This window comes from Polypterus senegalus, chromosome 12, assembly GCF_016835505.1.
Source record: "Polypterus senegalus isolate Bchr_013 chromosome 12, ASM1683550v1, whole genome shotgun sequence".
NCBI classification, from domain to species: Eukaryota; Metazoa; Chordata; class Cladistia; order Polypteriformes; family Polypteridae; genus Polypterus; species Polypterus senegalus.
This window is the reverse complement of record NC_053165.1, coordinates 164,152,939-164,169,832: the sequence shown is the minus strand read 5'-3', so window position 1 is coordinate 164,169,832 and position 16,894 is coordinate 164,152,939. Positions and strand designations below refer to the sequence as shown.

The window sequence follows — 16,894 nt, the reverse complement described above, 5'->3', positions numbered from 1 at the left end:
CCATAAGATCGATGTTTGCGTCATCATCTATGCAAGACGTTGATGGTTTACGAGCGTTCTATAATATATCTGTACTAATAGCGAAGTCGGGGAACCCCCACGCAATTGGAGAGCAGCTTATTTTACCAGCCATAGCTACTCAACAGTGTATTGCACAAGCCCGCACATGATATTATAAAGAGAATTCCTTTGAGCAATAACACCGTTCAGAGACGAATAGACGAGATGGGTCGCGACGTGGAAAACATTTTATGCAATTTCTTACAGACCAACAGATTCTCTCTCCAGTTGGACGAGTCTACATTACTCGGCAATGAATCTCTGTTGTTAGGATATGTTCAATATATTAAAGATGAAAATATGTGCCAAGAACTGCTTTTTGCTACATATTTAGAGACTGATACCAGAGGAGAATCGATTTTTTACCGACAAAGCTATTCCATGGAAGAACATTGTTTCTGTTGCGACTGATGGTGCACCATCTATGGTTGGTCGTCATCGAGGTTTTATAGCTCACTTAAAGCGACAACTGCCTGAGGTACTGGTTATTCACTGCGTGATTCACAGACAGCATTTAGTAGCAAAAAAACTGTGTCCTAGATTGCACCAGACTTTACAATATGTTATAAATGCTGTCAACAAGATTCGAAGCAATTCTTTGAACTCTCGGTTATTTGCTCAGCTATGTGAGGAAAACGACAAAGTCTTTACTCAGTTACTTCTGCACACTGAAGTTCACTGGCTATCAAGAGGCTCTTGCTTAGCAAGATTTTCAGCTATTTTTGAACTTGTGTTGGAGTTTATACAAGAAAAAGATCCGAATTTGAACGAAAATCTGAACAATTGTAAAACATATATTTATTACTTGACTGATATCTTTTGTATGTTGAACAAAGTTAATTTGCAGCTGCAGGGTGACGATCTCAACTTGATTAAAACAAAATCAATAATATCGGCCTTTGTGGGTAAACTTATCCTTTATAAACAAAATTTAAGCAGAAAAGAATATTCACAGTTTCCGCATTTGTCAACATTACTAAAAATGCTTCAAGACGATGTTATTTTATCATATGTCACTCACTTGGACGCATTACTCAAGGATTTTACTAAGAGGTTTGAGGATCTCTTAAATTTACAAATTCCTCAATGGATAATAAATCCGTACAATATCACAGCCATGGAAGAAGCCAATGTGATAAATCAAGAAGAGTTGATCACCATCAGCACAGACGAGGAGCTTAAGCAGAAGTTCAACCAAGGCTATCAGAAGTTCTGGTTGCAGCGCAACATTGAAACACAGTATCCTGCATTGTGGAACATTGCTGAAAAATGCCTTATCACTTTTCCATCATCATACCTAGTCGAAAAAGACTTCAGTGTGGTTACAAACATTTTGACAAAACAAAGAAACTGTTTGAAAATCAACGAACGCGGAGATTTAAGGCTGCAACTCACCAATATTGAACCAGATTTAGCTAGATTGGTAGAAAGTCACCAGGTTCATCCATCACACTGATTTTTTTATTTTTTAAACATTTTTTTAAATGTTTTTTTCAAAAAATAATTACCTACTTAAGTATTTTTATGTAATTTATATTAATAATTATTAATTACAGTTGATATTTACTGAATTTTATGTCTATATATTTTGTTAAATTTTGATGAGAAAATGATGTCAAGTTTACTCACTTAACCAACTGCAAAGCTTTTAAATTGGTAAATATTTTGTATCAATAGGAAAAAAACTAGAGATAGAATTTTTAAAGTAATTTGGCTATGGGGGTCTGAGGTATCAGTTCATTTTGGAAAAGGGGTCTCTTGCCCAAAATAGTTTGGGAATCCCTGCTGTACACCATGTGACATACGATATGCTTACTGGCACAGATTCTGTAGCCCTGGGTGCAAGGAAGCAGCGTTATGGCCATTCATGAGCAGAACTGAGAATGCCTGGGAATTTCTCATTTAGTTCCTGGAGTTGGAATGAAAGTTGAAGTTGCACCCAACTCTAAGGAGGCAGCCAAACCTGGATGGTTTGTCACAGGCAAACACCTACAATCACTCACATGGACAACTTAGGGAGGGCAATTAACAGAACACTCACACTTTTAGAGAATGATTGACAACATGCAAGTGGACACAGAGAGAAGTGCAAACCTCACAAACGTGTTGACCAGTTTGGGATTTTAGCCAAGCAAGAGCTTTGGAGGTGTGAGACGGAGGAGTAGGACACTGTGACACCAGGTTATAATGATACTGAAAGAGTGATGGGTTCAATGGAGAGTGAAAGGTAGTGAGGAGCAGTGACTTTAGTGGTGTTTCCAAGTGTGTGGAACAACTTAAACGACCAAAGCACTGAAAACAAAAATCAAATGTAATATTACTAGCCATGAAAATCTTTGGAGTGTGAGAGAAACTGGTTACATTGCTGTCTGGCACATTTTTGGTTCAAATCCTGGCCTGGTCAACATCTGTCTGCAGTGTGCTCCTTACTCCTGTTGCCTTTTTTCATTAATTTCAAAGAAAATGAAATAAAACAAATTAAACTCTCACCTCTCTCCCTCCCTGGCCATCTCTATTTTGCTGATTTGTCTTCTTTGTCTTTTTCCTGTCAAATAAACAAAGATACAGTTAAGGTGTAATAAAACACATAAGAGCCACTAGACATAAGAATGAGTGCGGCCCGGGGGTTCAAGCAGTAGTGGGTACACCACAGGGGTGCCAACACACTTCTGGTCAGTGACTGACTGAGTGACCCTCTCAGTTCTCCTGCCCAGGCACTAGTCACACAAATACTGATATATCAGCGCCTTAGGATGGTGGTCACTGTCTTAAGATTCCACTTAAAATAAAGTTTACTTGTGTAAATGGAGAGGAGCGTAAAACAAAGCAAGAAGAACTCTCTGACCAAACTAGCAGACTGTGAATCTAAAAGAATAAAACATGTGAAATTTGAGGTAAAGAATCTATAGATAAACTTTAAAAGTCAGTTCGCTCAATGCTGACATTTTTAGACTGATGTGAATTTAGTGAGATGTCAGTGATGAGCCGTGGAAGGATGAAGAGCAGCAATCGACATTTCATGGAGGTCAACAAAGAGGATGAGGTCAGCGATAGAGAGAGTAGGCGTAACTGAGTGGACTAAAGACCATGATTTGTGTCCATGGAGGGTCCTAACTGACCACACCGGTCATCAGTCTCACACTGCCATTGATTTTTTGGATTATTCAAAGTCACAATCTGTTGATGAGTTCACTTTTAGTGTGCCAGGGCTTCAGTTATTCTAAGCATCACCTTGTAGGTGCCGTTTCAATTTGTTATCGGGACGCAGATATTGATGAGATTTCACAATCGAGAGGTGAAGAACTTTGATGGATTGATTAAGAGTTAATTGTTAGAAAGAGGCACCCTAATTAATGACACAGAGAATAATATGAAGATAAATTTACCAGAAAAGGTTTTATATATGCATCATGAGTTCATTTTAACATTAAGTAATAATGTGTCACAAATGTTTTCTTTACAACACTAAAGAGCATTTTATCCACTTTTGTTTCTTAATGGCAGTGCATTGATGTGACCGAGGCCTGCTAATCTGCGTCCAGCCCTGTAATCAGGTCCTCCAACTTACGGGGAAAACTTGGGACTTGTTGGCAGGATTGGCACTCCAGACACTGTAAAAAACATACAGTGTACCAGTGTGGTGCTGAAGTGTCACCCGCTGCACAGCTGGTCCGAATCCGGGTGGTTTATTGTGTGGTGGGCCTGGCAACATGGCAACGTAGTAAGGCCTGCAACAGCCAAGACCAGTGGCTTAGTGGACCTCAGACGGCTTCTTAACACTCACAGTCTGAGCAAAACAGGCTTCCAAGGCCCAGTCCGCAGCACCATCGACATTTTGTGAGTTATCGTGAACACAAGCCAACCGTTAGTTAGCTCCTTGGTAAGGCCAACATCTGCTTGTGTGGCAGCCTGGCTAGGAAATGTTCTGTTGATTGCACCAACCAACTCCCTCTGTGTAATGAATGGCACATTAACTCTCAATGTTCAGTAAATGTCAGGTGTTAACCAACAATCAGACCAAAGGTTAGTTCAGTGGCTGTAGTGACTTTACTTTCAACTCTTCTCATTAAAATGTTTATTTAAATAGCTGACGACTCTGACTCTAGAGGGAGTGAAATATTTAGTTGGCAAACACTTTTGTCTTCCAGGCATCCTGATTGGTGACTTTTCCCTCACTGCAGTCTTTTTATTTAATCATTTTTGGTGTACTTGAGTTTCAATATGAATCATTTGTAGAAAGTGCTCAGTAGGAAAACTTCTGCTTTTTTGGAAAGTGAGCTCCCTGTCTAAGGCTGGTTTCTGTCTTGTGCCCAGTTTATTCCTGTGGATTGGCTGTGGGCCTTACAGCCCTGAATTTGTTTAAACCAACTTATTATTACAGACAGTCAATAACTAATTAAATAATTAAACATTAGTAGAATGAATATAACAGAATAGAGACAAAGTAAAACATGACTGTCTGTCTGCCAAGAATCTAATCCAATAAACACAAAACACTGCAAAATTAGTGCTCAAATTTCAACCCACCTTAGACGGGGAGTACAGGCAGTTTAATAAGAAGAGAAAACTGCAGATAACTTTTATGAAGAGCAATGGCTTACCTAGGGTGCCATCTAATGTGCTCAGATGACCCTCTTTTTAAAAAGATGAATGAGAAGGATGCCTGACACTAGAGAAGTTGCTTTATCCCAAAGATGTGCTCATCTTCCTCCATAAAACTCCAAGAATTTCCCATCAACCCTCCCACAGCCATCAAGTAGCCCACAAATACAAGAATTTCACGCAAGTGTTGGCTTATTTTCTCTAAAGATCATTAAAGGATAACCTGAATTACTGAAAATAATAAAATCATTGGGCAAAAATGAGAGCTTACCTTAGAAATATAAAAACTCCTAAAGCCAAAGCTGCTAGAAGAGGAACGATCAACAAGGAGTAGAAGGCGTAATTCGTGCTCGAGTTCACTGGAAAACAAAAAAGGCAAATCAGCTGACAGCACGACTTCAGCACAACACTCGACACATCCTTCATAACTCATAATGTTTAAAATGTGCAGCACACAAATTGAAATGACGTCTGATCAAACGCACACCAAACACCACAGTCAGGTCAATACGGAGTGCAGAGTCAGCGGCCATCAATGGAAATGTGCAGAAAATGCCAAGAAGTCAAAACACCACAAGGTTCTCTTTAATGGAAAGTCCCTGGAAATGAAGATTAGTAGTATTTGTGTTATTACGATTTCATTTTATTGTATAATCTCATATTGATATTTATTGTGCTTTCAGATTGAACTGACTGCTGCTGGACTTAACACATTAATGGTGGACATTAAAGGTGATGTTATACTAACTGGGCGGCTCCTCACATCCCCATCGTGTCGTGTGTGTCTTCAAAGTCCTGGTCACAAGGACACGTTCTGGGATTCTTTTTATTCAAAGATTAATTTCTGTGCAGGAATTCAATATCAGGTGTAAATATTCAGTCATGTCTGTCACATTTGGCTTTTAACACCCAGGGCAGCAAAACCTGTCAGAACGCTGGCTCAGGTCTGCTGCGGCTTTTATTATCCTGACCTTAAACTTCTTGTGTTGTGTTTATTTATTTTTGAAATGTTTTATGTTTTTATTCCTTATGTAATTTGTGTCAGGGAAGCAGCAGGTTTTTATTGTTTTTTTGATTGGCGTGTAAGAAGGACAACTACGTTCAGGTGAATTTAGCCCCCCACTTTAACAATGGCTGGTCTTTGGGTTCTTTGTTTTATTGGTTTAATAATTAAACAGAAGTCCTTTTCTTATTTCTCATATTTTGTCAGGGCCACTTCCTTGACTTTCTCTTTATTGTTATATTCATGTGTTGGACTCTAACAGTTTTGCGTTGGACCCCCACAAAGGGATTAGACATTTGTGAAGGTAATCAGAGCTAAAAGGCAGTCAGTCCTACTTTATGGCCCCCCATCACAGGTAATGACGTTACCTCAGCTGCTCCAATGTCTACCCTTGGCTTTTTCTAATGTTTTCCACCAAAAGCACAAGAGTAGGAATCATCTTAATCATTTTCATTCAAATAACTGTTTGGGGTGGAGTTGTGACTCTGAGGCTACGGATCTACACCAGCAATCAGAAGGTTGCAGGTTCGAATCACATGAACACCAGAAGTGAGTCTACTCCGTTGGACCCTTGAGCAAGACCCTTAGCCGTAACTGCCTTGTCCTGGGTATGACGTTAGTCTGCGCCCAGCCTTGTAAGCAAGTTCTTCAATTTACAGGGAAACTTGGGGTTTGGTGATAGGATTGGCACTCCAGTCACTGTTAACAAAACTTCTCGCTGTCCCAGTGTGGCGCTGAGGTGTGTCGTGTGGTGGGTGCAGCAACGTGTTATCAGTGCAGGCCCTCAGCCTCTCTATCTAGTATAAAATGACTCTTCAACATGCACTTTAATTGTTAATTGTTAAAAGTGCTCAGTGGTGGGATTGAAGTGTTCAGCAGGTGCTGTATGGAAATGAACCCGAGTGACGTCAGGCGCTGCTCTCTCCACAATAAGCGAACTTGCTATGGAGAGCTTTGCTGTCAATAAAGAACGTCCTTGGATTGCATTTAGAGCGATTTTATTTTGTGAGCCATTTGAACTCTTTTGAGACCCTCCCCAATGGGACAACACGCAGAAGCACGACTGCCACGTCTGTTGAAGGTTGCTTTTCTGTTGCAGAGTCAACCGCAGATTCGCAGTGCCACAGAAACAACTACAAGCTGACCGCTGCCACACAGAAAGTACCGGGTGCCCAATGGGTGATGCTGGGATCATTAGAACTTGGCCACTGACCTGTTTGCTGTGCCAGTGTAGCGTAGAATGGTAGACAGGCTACAATAAATAACCGTGCTGTTCCTGATTCGAGTTGAATGAAGCTGAGACTCAGCTTCGTCTTTGGAGTGCAAGACAGCGACTCGCGTGTCACAGTTTACTAAGTATGTCCTTCAATATGAACTCAGGAAAGCAGAAAGTAGTAAAGGGAAGTCAAATTAATAAAGGAGGTCAGGAAAAGGTAGAAATCTGCTGATTCAACCCCCCCATTTACTAAGTCAGCGGTTCTCAAACTGTGGGGCATGAAGTAACAAAAAAGGGGATGCGAATGTTGCCATATGTGGCGTAATTTCGCTATTCATAGGGACATTTTAAACTTGCAACGGTGTATTGGCAGCAAAAAAATTCTTACCTGCATGTGCTCATCAACATGTAAGACGTCACGACTCTCAGGCACCATCATCAGTGACTACAGTATGACATCCTTACCTCCACACTCCTGTCCTCCTCATCCCAAATCTGTGAATTCGTTAAAACAATTGTGACTCAAACAGGCCACTCAGCACATCAGTGCTCATCAATCCTGTGACATTCACTGATCAGCTCTGGCCATGCTGACCCCATGGACCTCTGATGTTAAAAGTGCTGATCTGTGTGGGACACTCGGGGAACGGCACTCTCATGTCTTCTCCAGAGGTGACAAACTCGCAAGTCCCAGCTGAAATATCTTAAGTGTGTGAAAAATCTTAAGTGTGTCAAGAAAGCGAAGCACAAATCGTGGGATCAGCTGAATTCACTTCAGGACAATAGCAGAAATTAGTTAATGAAAGTTAAATTAATTAAGGAGCTAATGAAAAGGAAGAAATCTCCTGATTCCTCCACCTATGTCTTCACTGTGGACCTCCATGGACAGAGTTGTGCTCAGCTCTCCTGTGTGTCAGTGTTCATGTCTGCTGTGCTCACTAAATGTAAAACACACATCATTTAAATATTTATATTCAGACTTCTGTATCCCTGCAGACATTATCGATGCTCACCATTTACTGTCAGCTTGACCGTTGCAGACTTTGCTGTCCCGTGGATGTTTGTGGCCTCACAGTGATAAGAGCCGGCGTCATTCACATTAAACTCACTGATTTTTAGATGTTCTCCTGAACCTACATGGCTGCTGTTCTCCTTCACCCAGGTGTAGTTGCTGGGTGGGTTTGCTGAGGCTGTGCAGTTTAAAGTCACTGATTCCCCTTCTTCTATAGTCGTATTGGCCTGTCCTGTGATGACGGCATTTTTGGGGGCATCTAAAATAAAGAACACAACAAGATGTCAGTAAGAGGCAGACATTTCCAGTCCTCACCCTTGATGAATTGTGTGTTTATTAAACTTCCTCTCAGGTGGGTTACAAAGAGGCTGGCGAAGCGTCATGTCCGGTAGGAGGACATCAGAAATTAGTGAATGAGAAGTTGAATTAATGGAGGAGTTCAGTAAAAGGCACAGCCGGCCAGGCCAGAGTCTGATATCCATGTGGTAGGCCTTGTGTGTGTCCTGAACTCGGAGTATTCCTAAGGCACTTCCACAAATGCCCACCCTGGGGGGGTTTATCATCAAACCCCAACTAGATAAGAGGACACATGGAGTCTTTATAAAGTAAAAAGTTTATTTTCACTCAAATGCTCTGTCACACTATGAAGCTCCAAAGAACACAAAAGGAGTTGCCAGCAAAGCCAATCAAAGTGAACAAAGTGCCAATAAAAGAATCAGAAAGTGAGGTCTAAAAACGGAACACGGGTTCAAAAATCCACCAAACACAAAGGCATAAAAACAGACAAGAAGTCAGCAACATCTCAGGACATTCAAAATGAACCGCAGGGGACTGTGGGAGACCTCCAGAGTTCATAGGGCAAAGGGCAGTTACAGGTGGTGACCAGCACATGGCCCCGCCTCTTGGAGAACCAACCACAAAACACATGGAACAGAACAAAGGCAGCTATACTCAAATAGCTCGAACAATACCCCAAAGTAATAAAATACATAAGTAATGTCAAATCACTAAATGAATTCACAAAGTCAACATAAACAACAGAATCAAACCTGAACAAAGAAGAAATCAAAGAAAGATTTGAACTCCAGCACTGGAGGGTCCCTGACTGAACCACAGCAGTGTGAGGACTTTGTGTGGTCTCCTCGTGTCCCCCTCAGTCATGACTGTGTCCTTCAGCCCAGTGCCGTGTCACTCCGTTTGAATCCTGCTATGTGCTGCCAAGATGAACAACACAGAAAATGGAAGGACAGACGACAAAAAAGACAAGTGGATCAGCGACATGTCCGTATTCTGACTTGTAAATATCAAGGTGAGCACTTCAGTGTGTTTGGTAACTTAGTGTGTGAATGAAGCTGAAAGCAAGATGGAGAAATGGAGAAAATCAAACTTCATCATGTGTTTCATTTTGAGTGATGACAGAAAAGCCTCTCAGTTTGTCCTCATTGTATTGTTTGTATGTCTTCAGTGACACTCGTGTCATTTATCTGTCCCACTCACTGAACTCTCACTCCACACACCTCACCCTGTTAAAACACTCAGAGTGACACTCACACTGGACATCCAGTAGAAATGCTGGGGACTTCGTGACTCCAGTCTGACACCAGTAACTGCTGTTGTGTGTTAAGGAGACTCGCTGAATGACAAGCAGCGCTGAGGTTTCATACACAGGATGTCCATTTCTGTACCAGGAGAAGACCCTGTGTGGCAGACTGCAGGTCGTTGTACACCTCAGTGTCACCGTGTCATTTTCTTTCACTGTCTCTACTGTCGCTTCAATCTTTAGACCTTCAGAAAATAAAAAGTAAAGCAGTTCAGTGTCTGCTCCAAATGATTTTATTTGCCTGAATTCTCCTTTTCATCAGGCCTGCTTTAATTCTCATTACTGATACAGTTTGGTGTCAATGGAGAGAAAAGAACAAAAAACAAGAAACCCGTCAAACTGTGACAGGCATGAAGTGTGTGACATCAGCGAGGACAGCAAAGTGACTGTCATGTCGTCACAATAAACAGAACTGGACAGTCGGCTTGGTGGGTTTGGAAGAAGAAAACGAAGAAGAAGGCCGAGCTGTGGGCGCCTTAACATGCTGAGTGTCGAGTCAGCGGCCATCACTGGCTAGAGGGGCAAAATATGAAGAGAGTCCAACACAGGGCTGATTTAATGGAACTGAAGTGTGTGTGCAGATCAGTGACGTTAATGTGATTAAAACATCAAAGGAGAAACACCTGATAAACACATAAATAAATAAACAAACAAGTAAATAAATAATAAAATACATTTGTGTAAATTATGAGGTGTAACCCAAGAATCAGGCCTTCAGCGGGCAGCAGGCCATCTCAGACTCACCGACAGCAGGCCACTTTATAGTCAGCCGTCATCCTAATATGAAGATCTTTGTATAAAAAGGAAACACAAATGAAGTTTGTGTAAAAGTGCAAACTGCACCCCAGAATTACTGGAGTCCTTCAAACCGTTCCTGCCTTGTGGCCGACACTCCAGGGGTGGCATCAGCACCCTGTGACCCTGTGGGTTAAAACACAGAAAGACCAACAATGCAATGTAATAAAGATGGGGACACGTGGCTTAGTGCAGCCGCCTGGTGTCCTCAGAGTCCCGGGTTCAAGTTCTGACCTGGCCATTCACTCTTTATGAGGGGTCTCCATGTTGTCCCTTCAGCTGTGAGGTGACCTGGTGACTCTAAAGAGACCCCATATGAGTGACTGTGGGGATTCCTGACATGGAGTTGCTCTCCGTGCAGCGGTGGCTCCTTTTCCTCCTGACTCAGTTTAATCAGTCAGGCTGTCGAGACTGAGGAGTCGATTTATTTCTTATGTTAATCAAACTGATAGCGTAAAACAATTCTCTACTCGCATTTTAATTCTAACTAAAAATCTGAATAAAAAGGACTTTGAGATAAAAGCATGGAGGAGATGCTGAATGTGAGAAGGACGAGCAGTTCTGAGGAGTCCACCACCTGAAGCTGACAGTTTTGTATTAAAGATTGTTTGTCATAAATTCTAAAATATATTAATTTATGACTGAAGAACAGAAAAGTCGAGAGCTTCACATAACGAGTAGCTAAATGAGTCGCCAATTCTTTACTTTTCTTCTTTTCTTTGTTATTCTGTCTCAGCACCAGTCCTCTAATCAGACCAGAGGCAGTCTGTCTGTCCGTCAGCCCACCATACCTGTGACTTTCAGGCCCACCTCACCCACTTCTGGAGCCTCAGGATATCCCAGCAGCACTGAACAGGAGATCAGAGTGGATGTCATTTCTTAAAAATTCATCTTCTACCAACATCTGAGCTCCACAACTGTGTCATCGGTGGGCGGCCGTGATTATAGGGGGTCTCTGACTGGACCTGAACTCCTTCACTCAGTTGATGTCTGGCTCTTCTGCTCTGACATGGAGTCCATGGATTCAGAGTGTGAAGCAGGAACGAGAGAAGGACTTGTGGTCGACTGTTCACGTGTTAAAGTCCATCCACTGTCCACATTACACGTCATTACAAATAATAATCCTAAAATCTCCAGGCGTGGAGGGGACTGAGGGTGAGTGGGCTGCTCTGTGAGACACGCTGGGATTTGCACCCGCATCTCTTCTTCTTTTGGAGATCATTTATTCTGAGCAAACTTAGGAGTCCCAACTGAAATATCTGAAGAGTTGCTGATGTTTGATAAGAAAGCAAAGCACAAAGCTGTGGGGGCTGCGCAAAAAATTAATTTATGAAATCAGAAATAATAATCGAGAATTTGAATTATTAGAGGAGTTCAGTGAAAGGCTTAAATCCTCCTCATTAAATCAGTTGGGTGCCTTCACTGTGGACCTCCATGGACAGATGAGGGGTCAGTTGTCCTGCACGTCAGCGCTGATGTCTTCTGTGCTCTTTAAATTTAAAACTCTCAACTTTTAGGTCATTTATGTTTGTGACTCTGGAGGACTCAGAGGATACTCACGGTTTACCACCAGGGTGACAGCTGCAGACTTTATCATCCCGTAGATGTTTGTGACTTCACAGTGATAAGACCCCGCAGCTCTCACGCTAGCCCTGCTGATCTGTAGATGTTCTCCTGATCCTGGTATGCGGATGTTGTCCTTCACCCAGGTGTAGGTGCCAGGCGGGTTTGCAATGGCAGTGCAGTGTAAAGTCACAGACGTCCCTTCTTCAATACAAATGGTGGGCAGTCCTGAGATGACAACATTCTTGGGGGCATCTAAAGTACAGGAGGACACAATTAGTGAGAAACCAAAGTTTCAATTCTTTATTCATCATAAATTGTCTATTTATTAAATTTCATTTCACTTCAGTTACTCAGGATGGCACCGTGTCATGTCAGCTGGTGGTCTGCCTGACAGTGTGATGGTCATATGGTGTGACTTGTCTGTGGACTCGGTGTCTCCCCTTTATGCCCCTCCACCCCTTAGTCCTCGGTGGTCCTTTTGTGATTTTGCCCCTCAGCTCACTGCTGTCTCACTCTCTTTACTCCCGCCATGTGCTCCTTACTGCCAGGATGAAGTGAACCTCTTAAGGAGAATAAAAAATAGAAGAAGAAACGGCACAGAATGACAAGGGGACGTGTCACATGTTCATATTTAACTTCTACATGTCGAGATAAACATTTTATTTTTTGTTAAAATTATTAAGGTGTATGAAGCTGAAAGAGAAATAGAAATAATGAGTGCAGCAGGAATACGTGAGGAGCAGCTTGTCATTGTGCCTTAAGATGTCCGCATTTTAAATTACGACAGAGAAGCCCCTCGATTTGACTGCCTTTGATTCTTCGTGTTTGTGTTTCTTTATTTTCACAAATTCATTTCCCTCAAAGTCAGACATTACTGAACCTTTTACTGCCGTCCTGATTGGACTCTCACTCCGCACACCTCACCCTGTTAAACACTCAGAGTGCGACTCACACACGATATTCAGTTGATATGCTGGGGACTTCGTGACTCCAGTCTGACACCAGTAACTGCCGTGGTCCTCGTAGGAGACTCGCTGAATGACAAGCGTCTGTGAGGTTTCTCTTAAACGTTGTTCATTTCTGTACCAGAAGACCCCGTTGGTGAGACTGCAGGTCGTTGTACTTGTCAGGGTCACCTCGTCATTTTCTTTCACTGTCTGTGCTGTTGCTTTAATCTTTAGACCTTCAGAAAATAAGAAAAACAAAGCAGTTCAGTGTCTGCTCCAAGTAGTTTAATTTGAGTTCATTTTGTTTTATTCAGTTATTCTTTAAATTCTCTGTACTGATGCTGTTTAGTGTTCAGAGTCAACGGAGAGAAAAGTGCAGCTGATTGTGACACTCGTGGACTGTGTGACATCAAACAAACAAACCGACTGTCATGTCGTCACAATAAACAGAATGACACAGTCGGCTTGGTGGGTTTGGAAGAAGAAAACTAAGAAGAAGTCCGAGCTGTGAGGTCACGTGATACGTAGTGAGTGTCGAGTCAGCGTCCATCACCGGCTAGCAGGCCAAAGATAAGAAGAGAGTACAATACAAGGCCGATGAAGTTAATGGAACTGAACTGTGTGTGCGTTTTAATGATATTAACGAGATTAAACCAGCAAAGAGAAACCATCCATCCAACCATCCCTCCATTTTCCAACCCGCTATATCCTACAGTGTCACGGTGGTCTGCTGAAGCCAATCCCATCCAACACAGGGCACAACGCAGGAAACAAACCCCGGGCAGTGCGCCTACCCACACACACACACCAAGCACACACTAGGAACAATTTAGGATTACCAAAAAGAAACCGCTTGAAACAAATAATACATAAAAAATAATTAAATAATACATTTAGAGAGTGTTTAGAAGGAGGCATAGAAGAAGAATCAGTGGGCGTCTCTCCATCTTAGGACTCACACACTCAGTCAGTGACACCTCACAACAGGCCACGTTATAGTCAGTGATGAACGTGACATGAAAACGTGAAACTAAACCGAGAAACAAACATTTAGGTGACTGAGAAACATTCAAACTCCACACAAACACAGGACTGGTGTTTGAAATGCAGGATCCTGATGTTGTTATGCATTAAATAAAACGCAGACAGACGTCTCTCATCTCACCTGTGACTGTCACCCTGACTCCCGGCACTCCAGTCCATTTTAGTCCATCTCCATATCCCACAAATCTAAACTTGTAGTATCCGCTGTCTGTTGTTCTCACATCGCTGATCCTCACAGAGCAGATTTTGTTTCTGTCCCCCAAGAACTGAACTCGGTTTCTGTATCTGCTGGCCACGCTCTGCACATTTGTGTGATAAACGGTGTTCTCTCCAGTATTATGTATGCTGTTTTCATAATAGGATCATTAAACCATATTTCATATTTCACTTTAATATGTTCTGGATGCCAGTATGAACAACCAATCGTCACCGTTGATCCTTCAGCCGCGCAGATCGTCTTCGGCTCATAAGTGACCCCCCATTGACTCCAACCTGTAAAACACAAAAGAGTAGAAAACGTCACGTCTGTGATTTCAGTTCACTTCACACTGAGAAGACACAGATACAGACGCCCCTGGTCCTCTACATATAAACTTCAATAATCTCAAAATAAAAACTAGAATATGTTTTATTTATACAAAATATAATATAAACCAAGAAATCTTTGTTTGTTATACATATTTATAATTCATATAAAAGATTATAAAATATTAATGAACACTTTTCTAAATAACATATTATTTTTTCTATAAAAGGTAAACACCCATTATAAGTTACTCAAAGCACATTAATAAAGATGATGGCTCTTCAAGTTTTCGTCGGTGATGATGAGCCCCACTCAGACTGTGGCCATTTGTTCAGTAAGTCCCAGTCGATACGCCATCAGACTCCACCAGTCCGGCCACTGAGGCTCATCAGAGGGGCATCCAAAAAACAGGAGTTAGAAGATGTGAACCACAGAGAGGGGATAGAAGAGGACGGGTAAGAAAGTCCTGAAGATGTCCTGCGAGCGGCCGTGACACACCTGATACAAGGAGCAGACTCGTGTGCTGAATCACCAACAGAACAGGCAAAGAAACCAAACTGGGCTCAAACGAGAAGGTCCCTGAGTGTCACTTAGTACCCGGGTAGCACTGGACATAATAAGAGTACTGGGGGTGGAGACCAGCAAGCAGAGAGCAGCAGCACCTAAATGGGACTTGTGTATAGAAACCCATGGAGCAGTTTCTCTGAATTTCATAGAGATGGTGTAAGTCTGGATATGTTTAGGATGTGATTAAAATGAAGTCTTAGATACAGAAGCATTAGGGCTTTGGAGAGAGAGACAGACAGACAGACAGAGTGGTCAAACGTGACCCCCAGACTGGTGACTGAAAAAGGAAGAAGAATCAACTGATCGACTGGCCATCAGGGCTAATCTGAGTAACACCAGACTTTCAGTGCCCACAGCAATGGTTTCTGGTTTAACCCACCATTCAGGTGAAGACACTTTGTATTTATACACTGCTGGGTGTCACTCGTACATTTGGTGATGAAAACTGAGAGATGTCCAGAGACAGGCCTGTGTATCATCAACAGCACAATAAAAGGACACTTTGTGATGATTTAATGTTTTAAATAAGGATAGTCGATTGATCAGAATGGGTTTGGACCAAATGCTGACCACCACTGGGGAGGTCTGTGAGAAGCACAGCAGGGTTGGGACTGATAATTCCCAATGGTGCCATTTTCAATAAAATAACAAGTGAACCAGCTCAGTACAAGACACTGCATTGTCCCTTATTGGCAAAGCCTTAGTCGACAGTTTCAGAGGCAGCTGTCATCTCGAGTAGAACCAGCAAGCTGGAAGGTCCTGATATCTGCTACCATAAGTTGATAATTTATAGAGGTGGAAGGTAACAAAGTACAGTTACTCCATTACTGCACTTCATGTATCTGCACAACATTTAAGTAGATTTATCTGTGGACACTTTTGACTTTTAGTCCACTATATTTTATAGAGAAGATCTCTTCTTTCTGCTCCACTATGTTTCTTCATGGCGATGCGTTACATTTTTTAGTCACATGAACAGTTTTGTTCTTTTTGAACGACTCTTATCAGTGAATCATGAGAATCTGTTCACAATGGTGAATCAATCAATTCAGGTGAGCACCACAGGAGTGGCACGTGTGACGCGATGATGCCATGTTTCTTATGACACGTCTGTGATGGGTCGTCACCCATTTGTGTGTGAAAGTATGAATTCTGAATCGAGGGATAAGCTGCCTGCTCTTTATTGTACTGTTTGCAGCAGTGCAGTATGTGAAACAGTGCTATTGATGCATCACACAGTGCTTTTGTTTCACTTTTGTTCTAGATTACAGTAAGTATTCTCACCTTCCATTTCACAACCAGTGAAACAATCAATAGGAAGACTGATGAGCAAAAACGCGTGTAAGAAAAGAGCCTCTTGGTTTTTATCTTCATTGTAAGTGTAATCAGAATATAAGTTTAATAAGTCACTGTGCTCTGTGCAAATATTTTAAATCTACTTTTCTTTCTACTCACAAAGCCAAATTTAGCACACAGGGGTTCGCCATATAAGAACTGCTAGGCAACCTTTATAAGACGAGACAAGTTAAGGGCAACGTGGACTATTTCTGTGTGTCAAACTCAGCATCAAATTGTATCCTCTCTTTTCCTTTTTTGGAGTCGTATTATTCAGCTAAGTGGGGGTCTCCACATGGACAAAGAGTATAAAGCCTTGGCACATTGCCCGGCACACCTTTGAAGCCGACGGACGGATGGGAGATAACATCATCTGATCTGGAAATTCTTTCCAACGCAGCAGAAAATGTCAAAATGGCAGACTCTATATATCGGACTCCCACTACCCATAAGTCTTGTCAATGTCAATTTATTTCTATAGCACATTTAAAACAACATAGTAATGCTGCGGCCAAAGTGCTTTACAATAATAGAATAAAAGAAAAAGAAAAAAAAACAATAAACAATAAAACATCAATAGTAATAAAATATATGAATATAAAATAAGATAGATAATAAATA

The 16,894-nt window shown here is 41.8% G+C and overlaps 1 protein-coding gene across 1 annotated transcript in view; it reads right to left on the bottom strand.

Moving 5' to 3' along the window:
* The window catches only part of LOC120540559 (sialoadhesin-like), a 77,531-nt gene that overhangs the window by 49,642 nt on the left and 10,995 nt on the right, over window positions 1-16,894 (bottom strand). The window contains 8 exon segments of the mRNA XM_039771399.1: window positions 2,551-2,605; window positions 4,934-5,021; window positions 7,895-8,152; window positions 9,445-9,678; window positions 11,849-12,106; window positions 12,807-13,037; window positions 13,967-14,081; window positions 14,084-14,337. Of these exon segments, the coding sequence (XP_039627333.1) occupies window positions 2,551-2,605; window positions 4,934-5,021; window positions 7,895-8,152; window positions 9,445-9,678; window positions 11,849-12,106; window positions 12,807-13,037; window positions 13,967-14,081; window positions 14,084-14,337 (1,493 nt within the window).